Here is a 23,346-nt window from a genome sequence, read left to right as displayed (position 1 = left end):
TATTTATATATATATTCTATCTTCTCTTATATATATATATATATATATATATATATATATATATATATATATATATAAACTTTATAAATCTTCGTGTGAAACTATTCATGGGTAAACATGTTTAACAATGAAATTGTTGTGAATATATTTTAACAAAAGGATACATAATATGACACGATTTTTATTTTAAAACCAATTATACATGATTTTTTTAAAATAAAATTAAACGAATTCCAATGAAAATAAAACTAATATAAAAATGTTTTGGATTAATGTATTTTAATAATTGAATCTGAATCTAACGTAAAGATATGGAAAAGTAAAAAATTGAATGAGTCTACTTTTTTGGGGGAAAATCTTAAATTCGAAAAAAGTCGAAAATGAAACCAGTATTTGGATAGTATAATTAATCTTATAATTTTCTGCAACTACTACAAATTGAGAAATATAAGAATATATATATATGGCCTTTTGTTATGAACAGAAACAATGGGAAAAGTAGAAGGAAAAATATATAGATAATGGAAAACCAGCTTACTGGAGCACTTGCATTTGCCCGTACCTAAACGAGGGACCATTTTTTGTCATCACATTTATTTTCTGCTTTACCACATTATATTATAAAAATATATACAACTGTTTTATTTATTTTATGCGTAAATGAAAATGTATTAACATAACAAGCAAATAACAAAAAAATTAGACCTGAAATTCATATATATGATTTTACTTATGATAATTGTATATGGTCTGTATCTGAATTTCCCTGCAATTTATTTGATTTATTTATTTATTATTATTTTGCTGAGTTTTGCCTTTCTGAAAAAAGTTTCCGCACAAATGATTACGTGTGGAATGGCTTCTTCCTTATCAAAGCTAAAAAGGTGTCATGGGACAATTTGTGGCTTACAAAAATAATCATATAAGAAAAATAATAATTTAAAAACAAATATAAAAAGGATGAATAATAAAGTGATCCATGTCAGTCCACGAAGGGGATTGTCAATGAATAAATTTGCTGCATATCCCCAAGAATATAATTTTCAGATACATGTATTTCTAATGTAATAATGTGATTAATTATTTGATGTCATTGAATTTAATAATTAAAAAATAGAAAATAAATTGTTTTAGAAAATGTATCTCACAAAAAATCAAATGAATATATATTTTTAAAAAATTCTAAAATAACCATATATATATATATATATATATATATCTCTTGTAAAATAGTGTTGGTTTCTATATTTATGAAACTAGATAGGGAAGAACTGTTAACTTAAGTTAGAATCAAGAGGTAAAAAAATGTTTAACATTTACCTATTAAGTAGACATAGTTAACATTATATATATAGTTTAAAATTTTCATCAATATTTTATATATTACTTTTATTAGGTAACGATTTATCCGGTGTAATTTTATTATATCAAACGAAGATTCTCTATCTAATCTAGCAATTTTTTTTAATCATACATACACTTTTTTCTTATATAAAATAAAATAGAAGGCATCACTAATTAGCAAACCCAATAATTAATTAACTGATTGTATTTTTTGCCGACTAGATTTGACTAATAAAACCCTTTTGATAGTTGATTAATTGTTAATTAGAGACTGCTAATGAAACGAGGCATCTTGTCATTGCCTCCCACTTACCCAAATTTCCCAACCATGTAGCGACAAAATTAGGTGTTTGATTCCTTGCATTTATAATCGCAAATTTCTTTGAATGATTTTATTTTATTTTTATTTATGAAAATATTTTTTTTCTCAAACTATTTGTTAAAAGCTTATTGTATGATGTAGTGGAAGATGAAAGGAAATTGAGTGAAAAACATTTTATTTTTTTAAAAGATTTTTAATATTTTTAATATTTTTAAATTGAAAGGAGGAGTACAACTTCTTCAATGATTGCCACTCTTTAGCGTGGCATGGCCCTTCACGAAACTAAGATTTCCAATATATATATATTGACAGTTTGGATTTGGTGGGATTCATCTTGTAATCTTGTATTTTCATTTTTGTTGTGTAAATAAATTTAAAGGTTAATTACTAATTAGGTTTTATTTAAATATATTATTCAGAATTGCAAGACCAACCAGTACATTCATCCATTGCAAAGTGTTCACCATCACACAAATATGATTCTCATATTGTTTGGATCTTTTTATGGATATTGCTATAGATAATCAATAACTAGGTGTTTTAGCATATTTTCTAACACATTAGCAAGTCTTTATATTGAAATATTTATTGCAAAGTCAATTATATATTTCGGAAACAGTTTACATTGGAAGGAACATAGTAAAGTTTTATCCTATTAATTAAAAGCAAGGCGGGTCCAAAAAATAAATGATTTATCTCAACAAAATAATGAAGATTTTATAATCAAACTGCATTAAAAATGTATAGAAAATCAGAAATATACGAGTGAAAGTTGTGCATAGAAAAACATTTTCAGAAAACCTTTTAAAAAGGTTATTTTTCTCAGATCATTGGGAGAATCTATCAAATGGTTTAGGAAGAAACAGGTATTAAAGTACCATAATAACCCCACCCAAATCTTTTTAATTACACAATTAACACAAAAAAAGTTTTTGTTGTCAGCTTAATCCAAAACTATGTATAGCAACTAACCCACCAGCTTTTATAAAATTCCCTTTCATCTTCTTGTAATCTTATTATATATTTTATGTGGAAATCATCTCCTTAAACAATATTAAGTGACGTACATTATTAATCTTATTATATCCGTACGCAATACAATATCAATACTTTTACATGTAATCCGAAATTTATATATTTTTTTTATAACAGATGGTTAGTACCCGTAAAAATAATTTGTTCATCATCAAATATTTATTCAATATTTATAAATCACTGGCGTGATTTAACCTAACAATTCTATACGATAAAAGTATACCTTAATCTACGGTGCGAGGTCACGAGGCCATCCAAATTCCTCGAGGAACGTCAATATGACCCCGTTGGACCATCCGAACCCAGTCTGCATTTTCATCACCAATTTCAATTATTAGATTAAAAAATATAACAAAACAAAACCTTAAAATGTTAATAAAACCCACATTTAGCCCCGATAGTTTTGTTTTGCAACTTATACACCCTATTACATTTTCAGATTACTACCACTTACAAATCATTTACTATCTCTATCACAATGGAATATTAAAGGAAAAACATAATACAAATAAATTTGTTATCACCTTCCATAATTTTAAAATTTTCAAAAAATGTATAACTTTTTTAATTTCTGGTTAAAATCATTAATTTAACAATCACTCTACAAAATTACATAACAGTTAACGTCGTTTTTTTAAATTTTAAATGTAGTTTTTTTAGAATTCTTATAAAATTTCATGATATTTTTTGTTTTTTTTTTTGGTAAAATTCATGATTTAAACAAAAATTCTCTAAAAATCCATGTATTTTATTAGAAATTTTAAAGATGTTAATTGATATGTGTATTTATACGAATTTTTTTAAAACTAAATAAATAATCGTATGGGGGCAGAGTTACCTGGGGCTTATATTCGCCGCCACCACCATATTCACCGAACTCATCCACTTTGAGTTTCTCATGAATTGTTCCTGTCTTCTTGTACACGCCATAGCTGCTTCTGATCCATCTTCTCGCCATCTCCTCAGCCATCTCCGCCGCTTCTTTCACTCCCGATCTCGCCAATCCCTCGACTATCATATGCTGCAGTGGCGCCCATCCGTTCGGAAAATCCCTTTTTCCATTCATTCCATCGATTACATCCCTCCGAAAACCGAATCTTAGATGCTCTTTTTTGTTCAAATGCATTGTTAGATATAATACCATTGTTGCCCTGAGTTGATCAAGGAGGTTGCTATTCCGGCCGGAGCGATCAGGCCCGAGTCTTGAAGCGCTTTCCCGACTTTCTTGACCAGATTTTCGTCTACATAACATGGCATGACCGGAGCATTAACCCGATAAAACGATTACAGGACATACATATGTAAGTATGAATTGTACTGTATTCCTCGTACCAGAGTTGTACGGACTGATCCAGACTGGGACAAAGTTAGATGCAAAAGCGTTTGGGTTCTGTTTCTGAGCTTCCCACGTTTCAGTTTCCTGAAGACACTCACACAAACAGAGGCAATATCGTCAGAGATTCTATTCGAAACTTTCCAAAGTTAAGAGGGAGGCATTCGTCATATGAATCGAGACGAGACAATCTTGATAACGAAAGCTCGTGAATCAGATATTCATTACCACACTCATAAGTGTTTGTCGAATACGGCTCGGTTGACGGCACCCGATATTTCGAAGAAAAAACACTCGAACTTTTGAACCGACTCGTGTAATGTAAACTTACTTCAGCATTGCAGGTAAGCCAGTAATCGAGCCATTGTCCCGCGTTTTCGTTCCAAAGCACGGCATTGATAGCCTTCTCTCTCGCTTTCGATGCATTGAGAAAACGCTCGGAACCATTTCTATCTCCGGAAGCCTCCATCAAGAAAGCTATGTCAAGTTCCATCTGCAGAAACAAGTGATGGATAATATATTGTATGAGAATGGGTATTATTCTACCAAATATGAATCGGAAAGAGGTTTCCGCAAGAGGGTTTCAAGCGAAAACCTTGAGAATGAAGACGTTTAGATCGACGGGCACGACCGATGTTGTGGCCAAAGTCGTGAAATCAGAAGGGTCCCTGCAGAATTTCATAGCTTAAAACCCCAAAACCCTCACTAAAAAACTCGTTGATTCATCTAGAGATCTCGAGACAAGAGTGGAAGATATCGTAAGACACGGGATATAGATGAGAAAGCCGGGCAAAATGAACAGACAGGTAAAGCGGAAGAAGCTCTTCACCTCATCCATCTTGAGCTGAAATCCCACCCTGATTCAGCTGCCGAGGCAAGATCGCGATAGAACCGCTGTTTCTCTGACGCACTCGAGAACCTTGCCGCAGATTCGTGATCCTGGATGAAGCAAAAACAGAGCGGAGAGATCGATATATCTTCCCCCGGGGATGTTACTACCAGTTCATATGCGTACTCAAAATACTAAACCATAGTGTTAAGGCAAAGCTGGAAGGGAATAGGGAATCATACAAATACAGAGGACTCGGGCCGTGGCTTATTCCACATCGCGTAATAGCGGTTTAATGTGTGATTGCAACCGAGAGGGTCCCGGATAATCACCTTGTGCATACCTAAGGAGAATGATAAGCCATTAGATACAAAACCTTTACCAAAATATTGCGGAAATCACGAAACATGTAATCTCACGGACTCACCCGAGTTCCAGAACTCGTACTCTTTGACAAGAACCGGGATAGATCTGCTGAGAAGCTCTCTGTCGCCAGTTCGGGTGAAAATCTCGTAAACCATCGAACTCAAGAGAGGTGGTTGGCTGATGTCAATACACAAACAAGAGCCACATGGAAAGATTAAGGTGATTTTCATGGCAAATAGACAAGAAAGTGTTGCACTTTGGTTCATCCACCTTCTGTTAGTGTAATAAGCCCTTGCCCCATTGAGAACATAGCCGTAAGTCTCCACAAGTGAAATCAGATTCTTCGCTACAGCTTTCGCCGTGGTGTACATTTTACTCGCAAGAAGTCCTCTTCACATTGAACACAGAATTATGATTACTTTTGTCACAAGTAAACGCGGTTTGTTACTGTAATGATCGGAGCTTTTACCTGATGACCCAGTAAGAATCCCAGTAATACACTTCCCTGAACCTGGAACCGGGGATGATCCCTGGCTCCGGCAATGGAAGCAACGTGTGCCGGTCCGGGGAGTTTCTGACTGAGTTAGAGACTCTCCGGCTCAAGTTTTTCCACAGCGCGTGAACCTCACGAGCCCAAGCCCTCACTTCCTCGTTCTCCACCTTGGGCAGGAACCCTAGCGGCTCGGGGACGAAATCATCCGGTTCGTGGTACACCAGATCGTCCCCTGCACCGTCGAAGTACTCTCCGATGAACGCTTCGAGCTCGTGGATCGGAAGCGGCGAGATACGTGACCCGGTGAGTTTGGAGAAGGCTAACTCGGCGGCGGGGAGGTCGTGACGGTGCTTGAGGGACAAGTCGACGTAGGATTTCGGGTCAATGGCGGAGGAGTTCGGGTAGGAGAGGAGGGCATATTGCTGGAGGCGCTCGAGGAGAGTGACAAGTGGCGTGGTGGGGACCACGGGACCGGAGTCCGTGTCCGAACACGGAGGCTTGAACTCTTGTCCGGAAGCCATGGAAGCAGTAAAAGCGAGACGGAGGAAGGAGAAGAGAACGGACAACAAACGTCGTCGTCGTCTAGGGTTAACGGTGGGAATTACAGAGGAAGAGAGGGCGTGGCCACGGGAAGGGGACAAGGTTCTCATGGTTTTATGTCGTAACGGAGAAATTTCATTCGGAAAAGTGATTGAATCCGATTTGGATTCTCGAGGAAAGAGGAGAAGGAATTCACACGTCTTACATAATAAACCTTTTCGTCCTTTCTTGGGGAGTTAACTGGGAAAACTTGGCGATGACATCTTCAATGCCGCTGCAAGAACACACCATATTAAATCATTCAATTGCAGACAATGTCTCGACAACCCGGATCTTGGCCCGTTCCTCCTAAAGCTCGCCCGCGACGCCATCGCCTCCGGCGAAGGACCCAACAAAGCCCTAGACTACGCGATCCGCGCCACCAAGTCGTTTGAGCGCTGCTACGCGGCCGCTGCGCCCGCGGTCCCCGGCGGTGGAGACGGCGGACCCGTCCTCGACCTCGCCATGAGCCTCCACGTGCTCGCCGCCATCTACTGCAGCCTCGGCCGGTTCGAGGAGGCGGTCCCACCGCTGGAGCGGGCCATCCAGGTTCCCGATCCGACCCGAGGATCCGACCATGCTCTGGCGGCGTTTTCCGGCCACATGCAGCTCGGAGATACGTTCTCGATGTTGGGTCAGATCGATCGATCCATCGCTTCCTACGAGGAAGGGTTGAAGATCCAGATCCAGACCCTGGGTGATACGGATCCACGAGTAGGAGAAACTTGCAGGTTCTTCTTTCCTTGATATTCGTCGTAATTACGGAAACTTAACCGTGCAATTAAAAAACTCTGCATTTTCTGTTGCTTTTTTTAGCAAATAATCAATGTGATGCCGTATTTAGTTGATGGGTTTTCTGAAAGTTTATAACTTTGGTTTAGACTCAACCCTCTAGCGACTGAATATATATATATATATATATATGTATATGTGTATATGTACATGTGTTTGACCGGTTGGATTCTTCTTTTTCGCCAACCTTATTGGCTTCGTTCTTTCCAAGATAAACCTAATTTAAAATCATATTAAAAAAACGTAAACAAGCCTACACCCAAACGAATTAGGGTTGTGAATTCCCAATAGATTCAGATTCCTACGAATTCGTTGATTTTGAATTTGAATCCGTCACTCATTTTTAAAATAAAGAACAAATTCTTGAAATTATAGTATATAACTTAAATTAAATATACAAGAAAAGTTTAAGAAATAGTTTAGCAAACAACAAATTTTAAAAATAAAATCAAATCTATTGTTGAATCTGTTGATTATGTGACGGAAGTATAGATGTAAAAATGGGTCGGATGATGGGTGGCTTGACCCGACCTAGACCAATTAGACACTCAAATAGATTAATTTATTTGATTATTTTTTAAAATGGTTAACCGATTTTGATCTATTAAACCCATTAAATTCACTACATATTAACTAAAATTATATATCTTAAATTAATATATATAATTTTAATATATATATATATATGTATATGCATATATATATATATATATATATGCAAACCGGAAAAATTCAGTATCGTTTCCGAATTGAAACGTATCGAAAAATTTGGTATCGTGAATCAAATAGACAAATTCGATACTGTTTTTAACCGAACAAAAAAAATTCGATATCATTTTCGAATCAAACTGTACCAAAAATTTTGGTGAGTATGCTGATGCTGTCTTCATCCATCGTGGGCTACCGGTTTCGATTAGAGTTTTGAGAACAACGGATTTGAGAACTTCGAGTAATGAGTGAATTCAAAAACATTAATTACCATTTATCTATCTTTTGAAAATAAATTAAATAAGGTATATTTGTTGGTGGTTCATGGTTGAGTTTCTCGTCTTTTCCAAGTTTAGGACCAAAATCTTCGCGTTCGAGACGTAATTTAAACCATCGATTATTTATTCAACATTAATGAAGGACGGATTAGTGGCCAAATCAAATGAATTAAGGTGGTGTTTTGTTGCTGATTATGGTGACATGGACCGTCAAGCCAGGCCATCATCATATTATTATTATTATTCACACAATAAGATTAATATTATTCTTATTCTACAGCTGGCAATAGGCCCTTCTTTTCCGTGGATGACACGTGGCGCAATCGCATCGGTTTTGACAATATCTACGCGAGATGAAAGTTTCGTCCTTTTTTGACGGTTACTACTTCCCGCGAACTACTCACTGGCACAAGGGATAGATACAACCGCATGTACCGACCAATATATCAGCCAATGAGAGAGCTCCACGCGGCAGCTTGTGAAGTGTTGCCATACTTTATTAAAAGTAAAAGTTTAATATCATCTAGCAAGTGTCAAAGGGAAATCAAGAAGACGTGATGGTCTAATGTAGGCATAATTTATGGTGAATATTAAATTAGGAAACTGTTAAATAATAAACATATAAAATCAAAGAAACTAAAATATAGGGGGGGGGGGGAAGATCACGTCTTTGAGCATATTACCCCTTTACCCTCGGGTTAAAAAGTAAATTACCACTTGACCACTCAGTGACTGTTATCTTATCTCCTCCATATTCGAAAGAATATTACTATATTACCCTTAACCTCTCTCACTGACCACTGACCGAGTCGTCTCCTTCTCCACTCGGTCTCCCCCTGGATCCAAATCCAAATCACCATTTTCGCCCTCTCTGTCAGACACATCAGCAATGCCGGGTATCGTCTCAATCAAAACTCCGGCGGACGCGCCGCCGTTGCGCGTCGCCGTGCCGGAGACTCAGCTCCTCCCACCCGAACCCGCGAACCCGCCCCGGACTCCGATCAAGAAGCCACCGTCCCCATCTCCAACCCCATCCCGATCCAAACCCTCCCCCGGTCGACCCGGGAAAAAGCAACCCGGCTCGCCGAGTCTATCCTCCGCCGCCGCCGCGGCCGACGATCCGTCCCTCGACAACCCGGATCTTGGCCCGTTCCTCCTAAAGCTCGCCCGCGACGCCATCGCCTCCGGCGAAGGACCCAACAAAGCCCTAGACTACGCGATCCGCGCCACCAAGTCGTTTGAGCGCTGCTACGCGGCCGCTGCGCCCGCGGTCCCCGGCGGTGGAGACGGCGGACCCGTCCTCGACCTCGCCATGAGCCTCCACGTGCTCGCCGCCATCTACTGCAGCCTCGGCCGGTTCGAGGAGGCGGTCCCACCGCTGGAGCGGGCCATCCAGGTTCCCGATCCGACCCGAGGATCCGACCATGCTCTGGCGGCGTTTTCCGGCCACATGCAGCTCGGAGATACGTTCTCGATGTTGGGTCAGATCGATCGATCCATCGCTTCCTACGAGGAAGGGTTGAAGATCCAGATCCAGACCCTGGGTGATACGGATCCACGAGTAGGAGAAACTTGCAGGTTCTTCTTTCCTTGATATTCGTCGTAATTACGGAAACTTAACCGTGCAATTAAAAAACTCTGCATTTTCTGTTGCTTTTTTTAGCAAATAATCAATGTGATGCCGTATTTAGTTGATGGGTTTTCTGAAAGTTTATAACTTTGGTTTAGACTCAACCCTCTAGCGACTGAATCTGTCTGAAATTTCCTTTGGTTTTTCTGACCAGAGAAGCATAGAGATTTGAAGTGTATTTGATGAAAGCTGATTCTGAAGTTAAAAAAAAAATCTCATAATGTTTTCAGGTACTTAGCAGAAGCTTATGTTCAGGCAATGCAGTTCGATAAAGCAGAGGAGTTGTGCAAGAGGACTCTTGAAATCCACCGGGCACATAGCGAGCCGGCCTCTCTGGAGGAGGCGGCTGACCGGAGGCTCATGGCCATCATTTGTGAGGCCAAAGGAGATTACGAAAATGCCCTTGAACACCTCGTCCTCTCCAGCATGGCCATGATCGCCAACGGACAAGAATCTGAGGTTGCCTCCATTGATGTCAGCATCGGGAACATGTACATGGCGCTTTGCCGGTTTGATGAGGCTGTTTTCTCGTACCAGAAGGCTCTTACTGTGTTCAAGTCCTCTAAAGGTGAGAACCATCCATTGGTAGCTTCTGTATTTGTCAGGTTGGCTGAGCTATACCACAGGACAGGGAAACTACGCGAGTCCAAGTCCTACTGCGAGAATGCATTGAGGATATACAACAAGCCGGTTCCTGGCACGACTGTGGAGGAAATTTCCGGTGGATTGACAGAGATTTCAGCGATCTACGAGTCAGTGGATGAACCCGAGGAGGCATTGAAGCTGCTTCAGAAAGCAATGAAGTTGCTCGAGGATAAACCAGGACAGCAGAGCACCATTGCAGGTAAATCATCTGTCGAATTGCTACGTAGAAGCCATGTGATTTTGATCTTGAATTATAGTCAAAGTTGCAATCTTTGTGTGGCAAAGTTCCAATCTTTGTGCTGCAAAGTTCATGGGTATGATCAAAGTTTAATTGGGATTCGGTTAATGTCATAACGTTAAAGATCATGCAGGCAAATCTTATAAAAGCTTATCCAATGCATATCAGAGAAGTAGGAAAATAGATCAAGACCCATTCAATGTTTGTGTTTTGTATTGATTGGTGATTGAGATATGAGTTTGTTCATACACAGCGACTTTCCCCATGTCCAAGAACCCTTTTTTCCTATATCATTTCGTCATAGTAATTGGTATGCATCAGGATATAAGTTTGTCCCATCAGAGGGCAATGAACAATTTCGTCATAGTAATTGGTATGCATCAGGATATAAGTTTGTCCCATCAGAGGGCAATGAACAATTTCGTCATAGTAATTGGTATGCATCAGGATATAAGTTTGTCCCATCAGAGGGCAATGAACAATTTCGTCATAGTAATTGAGATATGAGTTTGTTCTTCTGACACATTAAAGTTGCATTATATAAAATCTCAGGGCTAGAGGCTAGGATGGGAGTGATGTATTACATGTTGGGAAGGTACGAGGATTCGAGGAATGCATTTGAGAGCGCAGTGATGAAGCTAAGGGCGGCAGGGGAGAGGAGATCTGCATTCTTCGGGGTGGTATTAAACCAGATGGGATTGGCCTCCGTTCAGCTCTTCAAGATCGATGAGGCTGCTGAACTGTTTGAAGAATCCAAATCAATCCTTGAAAGTGAAAGAGGGTCATGCGATCAGGACACCCTCGGTGTTTACAGCAATCTCGCTGCCACCTACGACGCCATGGGAAGGTATGCCCCTTTCAGTGAATACCCACCAAAACCGATCCATTTGAGATTAAAACACTGGTAAAGGAATGGGATTCCATTGTTATATGCCATAAAAAAATGGGAGTCGATCGATGTGGTAAAAAGAAAAGAACTTGGATGGGTTTGATTGCACTGAGATGTAGGAAACGGATGATGAAACTGGCATAACTGCTGTATGCCCTTTTCTTGCGTCAATGAGAATTGAAAGAATGAAACTTTTGCCATATCATTCGTGATTGCAAGGGACCGAACTGAAATGGGTTGCCATGGAATGGAACTGCTACTGGTTTGCGCTGATGATACCCATGCATACATATACACATTTTGTGAAAAGGGTATGGTTTTTTTTTTTGGTGTGTTGCAGGATAGAGAAGGCAATTGAGATGCTGGAGCAGGTGGTGAAGGTGAGGGAAGAGAAGCTGGGGATAGCGAATCCAGACTTCGAGGAAGAGAAGAGGAGATTGGCGGAGCTTCTGAAGGAGGCCGGAAGGTCCAGAAACCGCAAAGCCAAATCCCTTCAGAATCTGATCGATCCGAACGCCCCCCGACCCGCCAAGAAAGACTCTTCCTCCGCCAAGAGATGGCCCTCTCTCGGGTTCAAGTTCTGACTGATATTCACACGACATGCGTCGCAATTCCACACACACGCATATATATATATATATATATATATATATCTTATCATATGATTGCGCCTTTTTCGGACGCTGTAGCATGAAATGGGCCTCTCTGATTGTATGTACAGTGTCTGTTTATTTGGGGTTTGTTGTAGCATTTGTCAAGCTGGTGGTCCTTGTTGAGTTTTGTGAGAATCTCGAGTTTCTAATTCTTTTCTTTTTTTTCTTTTTCTCAAATGATTTTCACCTTCATCTGTTTCATTTAACGTTTCTTTTTCATGTTATGTCAACATCTTTTTTTTTTTATAGAGTACCTTGTTTAATAATAATAATAATTAATTGTATAAAATTTATTGTCCAACTGTTTATTGCATAAAATATTTAGGTCTCTACCATCATATTCATTTTAATGATACATAATAAACAAAAGATATTACATGCGATATTTATAAAGAAAAGGTTAGTAATTTCATTAAAAGCTTATATATATATATATATGTGTGTGTGTGTGTTTTACCAAAAAAAAAGCTTTTAGATATATACGCGCGTGTGTATGTGTTGCTCCTTATCCGTACTTCCTACGCTGACGATCAATCCCCGCGCTCATCAATAATCGACGTGTCACAATATATATTATATTATTATAAAAAAGGATATGTGGCGGCTAGGTTTTACACAAAAACTTGTCGCGCGAAAAATTTCTATTTTTTAGTTTTAGACTTTTTATAAAAAGTATTATTTCTATATAATCAAAATATATAAAATATATAGGCGGAAATTTAAAAGAATCAAAATATTATAGATCTAAAAAAAGTAGTATTTCTATATGATTCATGTATATCCAAAATAATTAATTTACTAAAAACACACACATATATATATATATACTATAATATTAAATTGTACTCTTAAAACATGTACTGGAATTTCTTTATCTAGCTCTAGAATCCAAATGCTGATTTTAATGTTAAAAGATTCTTTCCTTCGCTTTTTGAGAACCATGGTACATAATATAATATGTAAAAAAGGAAAAATACATCATAAATATAAACAGGCACGATATATATATATATATGTACAACCATCAAGGCTTATGCTTATATATAATATTATGTGCGTATAGTTGCTTTTGTATCTCCTAATTACCTCAACCTCTTGACAGCCCTCTCTACTCCCTATATAAGAAGCATTTGAAATATCAGATATCTTCTTCTTCTTCTTCTTCTTCTTCTTCTTCTTCTTCTTCTTCTTCTTCTTCTTCATCATCATCATCATCATCATCATCATCATCATCGAAAGAAAATTGTTGAAAATGAATCATACACAAATGGACTTGGCTCGGAAGATATTCGGCATATTAGGTTCATCCTATCTTTTTTTTTTTGTAAATAAACATGCAAGAATCAACAATATTTTTTTGTCTAGAATTTTTTTTTTCAATTAATTACTTCGCGTATATATATATATATATATCTTCATTTTTTTAATTGTACTAACGATTATATGTTTGAATCTGTCATTTTTGGCTTGTATATTTTCAGGAAACGCCATCTCCATGTGTTTGTTCTTGTCACCCATGTGAGCTTGTCACTTTTGATTAATAATTTTATATTAAAATTTGTTTTTTTTATGAAACTTGATACTAAGCATTTTGGCATTAATTTTAGGTGATTTGTACCAAAAGAGAACTACTACCAATGTATATATATATATATATATATATATATATATATATATATTATTTGGTTAATAATCGAATACCTGAATCTAACTAATCGAATAATACATGGCTTTAATCGAGCTGAATTTGATATAAAAACCAAATCATTATATTTTTCTAAAATCAAAAAATTATATCTGAAACCAAACCAAATAAAAACTAACCTGAAAACTGATTTTTTTTACAAATAAATATTTTTGTCAATAAAAACCGAAACCAAAATCAAAAGTGAACCAAATTTAATATAATAAGATGGTTATAAGTTTTTAAAAATAAAATAACCGAACCTAATCAGAATAGAAATTGAATAAACCAACTCTATCTATACATATATTTGCCGTATTTCTATATTACTTTGGCTAATATCATTTGCATTTTAATATGATATTTGAAAAATGGAATCGATCCAAAGTTCAAGTTCAATTTAATTTCGTTTAATATGCAATGAAATCATATATTCGATTATTACAACTAGTATTAGTGGTAACGATCATATTCACGTGATTATTGTTTAACAAATATGAACAGATATGACTAGGAAAGGATAATAAAAATCTTTTTTTTTTATATATAATTTTAAAAAACAGACCGACATTTGTACGGATAGTGAAGAACAAGTCAGTGGAGGAGTACTCGGTAGTACCGTACCTGGCGACGCTTATGAACTGTTTGGTTTGGGTCCTCTACGGGCTGCCTATGGTGCACCCCGACAGCACTTTGGTCATCACAATCAACGGTGCAGGACTTGCAATCGAGATCGCTTTCCTCCTCATATTCTTGCTCTTCTCCGACCGCAAACAGCGTTTGACCATAATCGCGGTTGTAGCCGCCGAGATTGCGTTTGCGGCCATACTTGCCGCCGTGACAATGACTGTCTTCCACACCTTCCACAAACGTACCATGTTCGTCGGGATCGTGTGTTGTGTCTTCAACGTCATGATGTATGCTTCACCTCTATCGGTTATGGTACGTTTATTTCTTTTTTTAATTAGATAAAATTTCATATAAATACTCAATTTTATAAAATATATCAAGTAAATATCAAAATTTTAAATTTGATATAATTGATATTTCAAATATTAAAAATCGATAACTCAACTCACGAAATCGAAAATAATTTACAATCTCGATTCGTTTTTTATATTAAAAATTAATATCTAATTTATACATCGTCGTTAGAGAATCGATGTTGAGAATTATCATCGATTTCGTGAGTTAAGATATCTATTTAGAATATTTTAATATTTAAGATATAAATTTAAAATAGATATCAATTATATCAAATTAAACATTTAGCTATTTATTTGATATATTTTGTAAAATGATTTTTTTGTAAAGATTGTAAAGTTGTGTTAACCATATGAAGATTTTTCCTTCTTAGTATTATTTGTTGCAAATCATGATAGTTTTATGACGTTATTATTATAATATATATATTTATAAGTTTATTTTGTTGCATGGAATTTTGAAGAAAATGGTGATAAAAACAAAAAGCGTGGAGTACATGCCGTTTCTGCTGTCGCTGGCTGCGTTTGCAAACGCTGTTACGTGGACGACTTACTCTTGCTTGCCTTTTGACCCCTTCATTGCGGTAAGTTACCAATCTTGATGTACTGCGATTATGGGTGGTTATTAAATAAACTGAATTCCATCCAAATAATATATAATTGTATTTAAATTGAAACGATATCAAATTTAAATGGTTATAAATTGTTTTACTATAAGTTAAAATTGCATATAAACCGAATTATAGAAATAAAAAAAAGGGGGAAAAATGAAATTGAACATTTTATTCGTAAACATATAATTTAAAATAAAAATAATTACTTTTTGTTTGTGTTTTTTTTATTTTTTGAATAAATTATATCTAAATGGGCTTTTTTTGTATTGTTTGGGCTATAGATACCAAATGTGATTGGGGGTGTATTTGGGGTGGCCCAATTGATACTGTACGGAGCATTCTACAAGTCTACTCAGAGGATAATGGAAGAGAGGCAACGACAGTCTGGCAAAGGTGAAGTGGGATTATCCTCTGTGACCACCCACACCTACTCTTAAGATAATCATCCATTGGCTTCGGTGTCTGATGCGATGTCTACCGTCCGATCAATTTCCTATTTTTGCATCCCTTATGTTTCTTGAAATATGTATTCTAATGTGGGGGTTTTCGTAATAGCCATATAAATAATTTTTTTTTGAATAATCTAATATTTTAAAAGGTCCGGACTAATCTCGAGAGGTAAACTTATGATTTGAATTATATACACTCTCTCCAAACTTAAAATTTGAATTCAAAACGGGATAGACGTTTTGCGTCTCCATTTTACCGGTTGAAATATCCAAATTTGGATCATATAAAAAATCTGAATACGTTGTATTATGTGGGCTTGAGGGTAATAGTTAACAACAATTTGTTACATCTTCAAAGCCAATGTTCACACAAATATATATTTGTGATGCTTATAAACTAATTATAGATATCTTAACAATGTGACAAAATCATAGACCAACCTTGGTTTTGAAAAATTTTGACCCTATGCATTTTATAAAATTTTAATTAATAAAAATGATAAATTTATATAATAAAGATAAATACTATTAAAATTATTTAATAGTATAGAATTTATAAATTTATATAATAAAAGATTTTGATAATAAAAATATTTACTAATTTTGAAAATTTATTAATTTATATAATAATTTTTTTTAACGATAATAAATAAACTTTGTAACGTTTTACATATTAATGATAATAATAAAAAATAAAATAAAACTTATTAAATATAACTGATTTTCAATTTTTCAAATAAATTTTTTAATTTAGTATTGATTTATTTCAGAAATTATGAATTTAATTTAAGGTTGAATTTAAATTAATAATAAGTTAAATTTTGTAAAGACGGACCTGCAAAAATTAATGTACATGGGATGGGTCTTATTACAAGAAGATAAATAACAAACAAATACTAACCAAAACACAAAATTCAGCTTCTCCTGAAGAGGAAAAAAAAACAAAAGAAAAGGGCCAAAAAGGTAAAAAAAAAACAAAGGGGCGGAAAAAGGAAAAGTTAGAAAACTTTGGTTAGTTTACAGTTAAAAAGTTATTTCTGATCCTCCTCTTCTCACATACAAACAAATGATTTATACTTGATCCTTAAGCCTAATGAGCTTCCAACTCTTTTCTTGTGCTACATGAAAACCCGAATACCAAACCCTAACAGTTATTTACAAGAGCCATGGTTCTGGTCACAACTCTCCGGTGCTCTCACAAGAGCTCCCGGGATTCGCCATCACGTCCTGAACCAGGAGCCGAACGAGACTGCTACCAGAAAATCCCGAGATATCGAGACATTCTTGAAGATCAACATCACAAGCTATCAAAACCCATTCGCTATCATCGTCTAGATACTTGATATCGAACGTACCTGCGTCAAGTTTCAGCCTTTTCGCGATTTCTTCCTTCAATTCCATTAGACCCGAGCTCGATGATATTCTGAACCTTATTATATCTTCTTTGTAACTTGCCTTGATGGTTACACTTCTCGTCTCTGACCCTGATGCTACACGAGTAATTTCCATGGCCTCTTCCTCTGGACGAACGTAGATGTTGTTGCCGTTGTTTAGCCAGTTCGATTCTGGAAACTTCTCATCTGCCGCTACGGAATGGCAGAGGTTTCTCAGATCTTTGGAACTCCCCGACTCTTCAATGGGCATTCCCCGAAAAGGCTCGATAGATCCCAAAATCCGGTTTGGCATTGAAAACGATGCTGCAGATACATCAGCCATGAAAATCGGTTCTGGGTTTAGGGCTTTCATTTCATCCCGGTAACTGCCTTCGCAAGAACCGTGAGAGGTCGGGGTCCCAACGCTGTCATCCCTGGTCCGTGATGGTTTGCAGCCGTTGCTAGGTGGGGAACCATGTGGTTCATGAGGGCTGTGACCATTTGAGCCGTTGTGGGTTGAATCGTTGTTCTTTGGTGGCTCAGGCTCTTTGTAGCCGCTGGGTGAATTGAGCGGCTGGGCAGTGGCTTGGCCGTTTGTCCAAGGTATGGAACCGACGGCCATGGAAGTAAGGTCGAGGGCACCATCCGTGCCTTGAACTGATTCGATCACACGTTTCAGCTTGGTGATCGAACGATTCACCTTCTTGATCTTCCGAGATGGCCACCGTGAGATTCCGTGCTGCCTGCAGATTCGCTTCATCGTCGTGGGACAAACTGAAAAAAAGTGAAAAACTTTGATCATTCACGAACATTGCTCGTCAGATAAAATCTCAATAACAATAATAGTTATAATAAATATTATAGTTAGGTTCAGAAAAGATAAAATGTATATACCTCCGAGGCTTTTGGCAGCGTCTTTGAGGCTGCCAGTGAAATACTGCTGAAGAACATCTAGACTGATTGTTTTCTCTGTTTTTCCCCGTTTTCTCTCTGGCTTCTTCATCTCTTTAACTACGCCATTATCATCGGCCACGTTGCTCGTCTCTTTCACTGGCTCGGAGGAAGGAACCACGGGCTGAGGATCTAACAGCATTTCCCCCACATTTGACTCAAAACCAGAGGAGGGTACATGAATAGATTCTATTCTCGAATTTAGCTTCTTATCCGGTAACGCCTCGATGAATTCAACCGACACTTCATTGGCTTCTTCGCCGAAAGAAATCCCAGACGCGACCCTCAGACTCTGAAAATGCTGTTTCATGGTTGCCAACAGAGAACCCAACAGCGAATCTTGCTCGCTTTTATCTGTAATGGCTGGAGGAAGAAAGAACTCGAGAATGTAGTCATCGTCACCCGTGTGAGAGCTCTGCAGGCAAATCGCGTAACAACTGGTTAACTTGAACATGAGCGCATAATGGACCAGCGGGTACTGAATTTTGCAGAACTTGGTGACGTCTCGGCAGAAGCATGAGCTGCGGTTCAGGAAGGCTCGGCCCGCAACACCCTGGCCTTTCTGGAGATGGTGTTCGAGGCAGGCGTCTCTGAATCCCCATACATGGGCATCCACAACATAGGCGGCCATATCGGTGGTGGACATGCAGACCTGGCCCATGCAGCTGCCGTCAAAGCTGGTGCAGGATTTCTTTAGACCACCACCATTGGCGAGAACACTCCGGTGCTGGCATGGGACCCAGGTTTGAGCCAGAGGAAGCTTGTAGGTCTCGCATACGACCGTCAGTATCTCAAGAATCTCAGCGAGCGCGTTTTGACGGCCCTCGTTACATATCTGGGCGTTAAGGAATCAACAGAAACAAAATGCTTTGAGAACTCGCGTCTTAAACCGTACTCAAGGAAACAAAGTACACAAGCTGTAGGCTAACCTGAGTGGTTTGATGGTCAAGTATTTCAGAGCTTTTCAGATTCACCGCCTGCAAAAGTTATTAACCATGTTATCATTACTGAGGAACAAAGCGGTCTATGAAGGTAAAGAGCTTCAATGTTGCACGGAATTGACCCCATCCTTTTCGATTCTCTCCCTCTCGAGATAACACGAGAGGGGAGAACACCAACTTAAACACTTGTGAATTCAGACATGTTCCAGATTCGGGTGATGACAAACACGAAGCCATGAAGCAAGAGTTGTATATATGCACGGAAGTGAGTGTGAGGGAAGAGAATCGAACCTCGAGGGCTTTGCAGACTCTGTCCACTTCAGGGGCATAGTGTATCTTCTCTGAGGTCATTATAAGCTCGACAACACCTATGCAAGACTGACCAGAGGGGTTAAAGACAGGCAAGGCAAGGGTACCTCGCACGTTGTAGTGCAAGGCGTGGTCAAGCCGAGAGAATTCCCTGCTGGAATAGTACTGAACATTCGGAGTCCATTCGGGCAATTTCTGACGATAAACACGACCAGGGAGTCCGAGCTCTATGTCGCTTTCACTATCCACAGAAAACATATACGTGAGAGAGATCATCCTGTATTGGTTAAGCCCATTACCGTTAGGATTAAGAACAAAGGGTTGACCCAAAGTCGTCAGCAATTCACGACCGTTCTTTCTCACGGGAGCCCAGACCTGAGCCAGGATTTGCTGTTCGGTTGATTCCTTGAAGTAACGAAGCGCCTGAGTCATCCTCTCTTTGATGACACAGTAGTTGTCTGTGTTCTCCGGAGGGGCCAGACCCGTTAATGGAGAAGGAAACTGGACATTTCTGTCTCTTTCTGCTGTGTTCTCGACCTTGGAAGAAGCAGCACCTGCGGTTATCAAAGAATTCTTCACCTTCAGATTCTAGAGTTTAGACATCCAACGAAAAAGCTCGGTATTGAGATGAACTGGTGATATGACACTCTAAATCATAAACAGGACATGCATTGAGATATTCAGACAGCAAAGATCGTTTATGGAAAGCTAGCGTGAGAATTTGCTGAAAATTAAGGCAAAAAGAGCAAGAAACGTATTGACAGAATCGCCTGAACGGAAGCAGAAACAAAGTCAAAACCAGAAAAAATCAAACCAATCCATGAGCAGAATTAAATTCGAATTTCAAGGCACATCTTGGCGAGAAGGAAATTCCAAATTAAGAAAAAAAAATATATAAATAAATAAATCAGGGATGCATCGAGGACTCATGGATCAGAAGGAAATTTATGGACTCGCTGCTGAAGACTCGGGCACAACGTAACGGAAAAGAAAAAGAAGCTAGAAGTTGGCCAAGACTAACAAGGAAGAAAGATAGGATACTCGGCGAGACGGAAAGGAGGAGCACCGGAGTTGGGGCTGAGCTTCTCGTCGTCGCCGGCGGTGGGAACAGCGGCGGTTCCTCCGCCGTCAGAAAACGCCCAGAGAGGTGAGAAAGGCTGCTCGGAGGACGAGGAGACGACGAATGGAGAGATGAACTGATTGGACGAGAAGAGGTGGGGGATCTGATCCAACGGCCAGGAACCGTCGAGATCCAGATCGTCCAAATCCATCAGCAGCTCCCGAGGCCTCGGTAGCGGAGGAATGGCGCCGTTTCTGGTGCTATCCTCATCAGGTTCGCACATTTTCTGGGACTTTCTGGAACAGCTCAAAATTTTCCCGGGAAAGTTCTCGGCTGCAAATCCTCTTCGCTGGATCTCTCTTGGTTTGGATAGATAGAGGAGATGAGAGAACAAGAAAGGTCAAATTCGCAAGTGTGATTCCATAATATCACAGAATCAAACAAAAATAATTAAATAAATATAAATATTACAAAAATAAACAAAAAAACATTTCGGATAATATATATCGAGAACCGATTCTCTGCTTCACATCACAACTGTACCCTGAGCCTGAGGTCTTAATTATTAATCATTGATTATTAATTATTCCTCTATATTATATTATTCACTAATTTTTCACTTATTTCACCAGACAAAACTAACTAGGTTTTACTTTTATCATCGTAATTAACTATGTTTTAACCTATTAACCCCATCAATTATAATGTATTAATTATTTTTAGTTCTCAGTCAATCTTGCTTTGTCCATTTTGACGACACGTGGAAAACATTTCGTGGGATTGCGCCAATCATATTTTACTTTGTCTTAATTCCTTATAATATAAAGTTCGTGATAATGTATCGATATAACGTTTATTAAAACAAAAAAGATTATTACGTAATGCCTTTTTGGAGGAAAAAGCAATGTGGAGTTGAATAGAGTCCATACGAAAAAAACAATGGACCCACTTTTCTACTACTATCTAAATTAATACGATTCACCCATAATGCATAATTAAATATTGGGTTTTTATGTAACTAGGTTTTTAAATATTGAATTTCCACTTGATTCATTATGCCACTTGTATCTAAGTGTTTGTGTTTTTTTTCCTCATGCTTGTGGACTTGGTCACATATTTGTAAGTTTGTATGCATTTCAATTTGACATAAGCATCTTAGTACATTACATTCAATTTTAAATCGTAAACATGGTATATATTGGAGAAAAACATCATGGTATATACAATAATTTTGGTGTTTTTTATCTGAAGAAAAGATTGACTAAAACGCTGAAAATTAGGAAAAATATTATATAAATTTTAGAAAAAAATAGTTTAGAATTTTGTACTATAATATTAATCGGTCAAGATATATTCGTAAAAATATGAAGAATGATATGACATTTTATTAATAATCAAATAGACTATAAATATATAAGAGTCTCAAACTAAATAAATAAATAAATTAGATATTATATCAAAATATTTATAAATCTTTCAAAATCTTTATTTTCTATATTTGATAAAATATTCGTGATACTATATATCTTATAATACTTTTTATATATCTCAACAATCTTCTCAAGTTACAATGTAAAGATCACGAAATGTCTAATTTGTTAAAAAGATGATTTATTATATATAGCTTTTGAACCAAATCATCATTGTGAACTTGTGTTGATATAACACTTAACTAAAACAAAATCAAATAAATGACTGCGGTACAAAATGAAAACAACTTATAAAAGAATCGCTCAATGATGGCAAGTCTTTGTTACCGTGTATGCGGGACCACGAGAGGAATTGGCATCCAGGTCGGTCCATATATTTGTATATGGGACGTGAGAAAATTATTCATTTTTATAAAATTTTATTGATGTCGTATTAATTTTGTAAGAAAGAAAAAGGAGTATTATGCATAAATAATGGAGATTTGACACGTGGAAGACTGCACATCCCATTACCGAAGACGTGAGGCATCTTTAAATTTCGAGAGCCACGATCTCGATTTTAAAATTATATATATATATATATATATATATGAAATATTGTGTAGTCAATGTACGTCGGATTTTGTGTGATATTTTGCATAACCAACAAGATTTAAATGGACACAAAAAAAGTAAAACTGTAGTAAAAAGGATATGAATAAAATATTAATATACAAATAAAACCAAACGAAATTTGTTTGTTAGTTCAAATAAAAAAAATTAGAAACCAGAAAAATAGTTTACTCTCAATTTAACTTCAAATTTGATCTAAGAAATTATTTATTTTGAAATTTGTTCCTGCATTATAGATATTGAACGAATTTAAAATTAAACTAATTATAATTTGATTTGATTTGGCTAGGTTAAATTTAATTTTCCATTTTACCGTTTGGTTTAGATTAAACGCGAATCATATGTTTTTATAGAGTTTTACACACATTATTTCCGTAATAATTCGAACTCATTTTTTTTTATGTAATAGATAATTGATGATGTTGTATTTCTTTTCGCCATTTTGATATTTTGCTTAATTGTTGTTTATAACTTTATAGTGGCGGATAGTACCACTATACAAATAGGTAAAAACCAAACATAAAGTGTTATAAAAAAATATTTACCAGATTATATGTTTTACCGTATGTGATTTTTTTTTGTCAGATTTTGTACGTCCATTACAATTTATACATGCATATATATAGACTTAGAGATCCAAATCCATACTAAAATATAATTCGAGCAGACAAAGTCGGAAACCATGAAAGCCACATATGACTGCTCGCCCACTTTGTGGCATTTTCCCAATATAATGAGATCTTGGTAATCTTTGTCGTCATGATTAACGCTATATATACATACATACATACATACATATATACATA

At 37.0% G+C, this 23,346-nt stretch overlaps 4 protein-coding genes across 6 annotated transcripts; 2 read left to right on the top strand and 2 right to left on the bottom strand.

The window, feature by feature from the left end:
- Window positions 1–2,838: 2,838 nt before the first annotated feature.
- LOC104806447 (trehalase) lies at window positions 2,839–6,460 on the bottom strand. Its single transcript, XM_010531354.1, has 11 exons — window positions 5,699–6,460; window positions 5,500–5,619; window positions 5,291–5,406; window positions 5,106–5,206; window positions 4,864–4,973; window positions 4,630–4,702; window positions 4,366–4,527; window positions 4,034–4,121; window positions 3,843–3,942; window positions 3,540–3,753; window positions 2,839–3,008 (listed from the first exon to the last, which is right to left on the bottom strand). Exons 1-11 carry the CDS (start codon window positions 6,370–6,372, stop codon window positions 2,931–2,933), a joined length of 1,836 nt encoding a protein of 611 aa, XP_010529656.1. The 5' UTR covers window positions 6,373–6,460; the 3' UTR covers window positions 2,839–2,930.
- Window positions 6,461–8,968: 2,508 nt separating this feature from the next.
- On the top strand, window positions 8,969–12,351 carry LOC104806446 (kinesin light chain-like). Its single transcript, XM_010531353.2, has 4 exons — window positions 8,969–9,657; window positions 9,940–10,553; window positions 11,145–11,439; window positions 11,822–12,351. Exons 1-4 carry the CDS (start codon window positions 8,969–8,971, stop codon window positions 12,063–12,065), a joined length of 1,842 nt encoding a protein of 613 aa, XP_010529655.1. The 3' UTR covers window positions 12,066–12,351.
- Window positions 12,352–13,362: 1,011 nt separating this feature from the next.
- On the top strand, window positions 13,363–15,909 carry LOC104807003 (bidirectional sugar transporter SWEET7-like). Its single transcript, XM_010532117.2, has 5 exons — window positions 13,363–13,435; window positions 13,616–13,652; window positions 14,382–14,760; window positions 15,266–15,385; window positions 15,697–15,909. Exons 1-5 carry the CDS (start codon window positions 13,387–13,389, stop codon window positions 15,850–15,852), a joined length of 741 nt encoding a protein of 246 aa, XP_010530419.1. The 5' UTR covers window positions 13,363–13,386; the 3' UTR covers window positions 15,853–15,909.
- Window positions 15,910–16,845: 936 nt separating this feature from the next.
- LOC104806445 (protein NLP7-like) lies at window positions 16,846–20,882 on the bottom strand. Of its 3 annotated transcripts, none has more exons than XM_010531350.1 (5): window positions 20,460–20,882; window positions 19,421–19,992; window positions 19,118–19,165; window positions 18,132–19,023; window positions 16,846–18,011 (listed from the first exon to the last, which is right to left on the bottom strand). In XM_010531350.1, the coding sequence occupies exons 1-5, from the start codon at window positions 20,779–20,781 to the stop codon at window positions 17,041–17,043; spliced, it is 2,805 nt and encodes a 934-aa protein (XP_010529652.1). In that variant the 5' UTR covers window positions 20,782–20,882; the 3' UTR covers window positions 16,846–17,040. The 3 variants fall into 3 exon arrangements, with proteins under 3 accessions (XP_010529652.1, XP_010529654.1, XP_019057229.1); XM_010531352.1 differs by having other exon boundaries at window positions 20,505–20,882; XM_019201684.1 differs by having other exon boundaries at window positions 20,480–20,538.
- Between the last annotated feature and the right edge of the window lie 2,464 nt (window positions 20,883–23,346).

The sequence above is a fragment of the Tarenaya hassleriana genome, unplaced genomic scaffold (assembly GCF_000463585.1).
Source record: "Tarenaya hassleriana unplaced genomic scaffold, ASM46358v1 Cleome12, whole genome shotgun sequence".
Taxonomy (NCBI): Eukaryota; Viridiplantae; Streptophyta; class Magnoliopsida; order Brassicales; family Cleomaceae; genus Tarenaya; species Tarenaya hassleriana.
The sequence above is the reverse complement of the archived record's forward strand: the minus strand, read 5'-3'. Positions and strand labels throughout refer to the sequence as shown.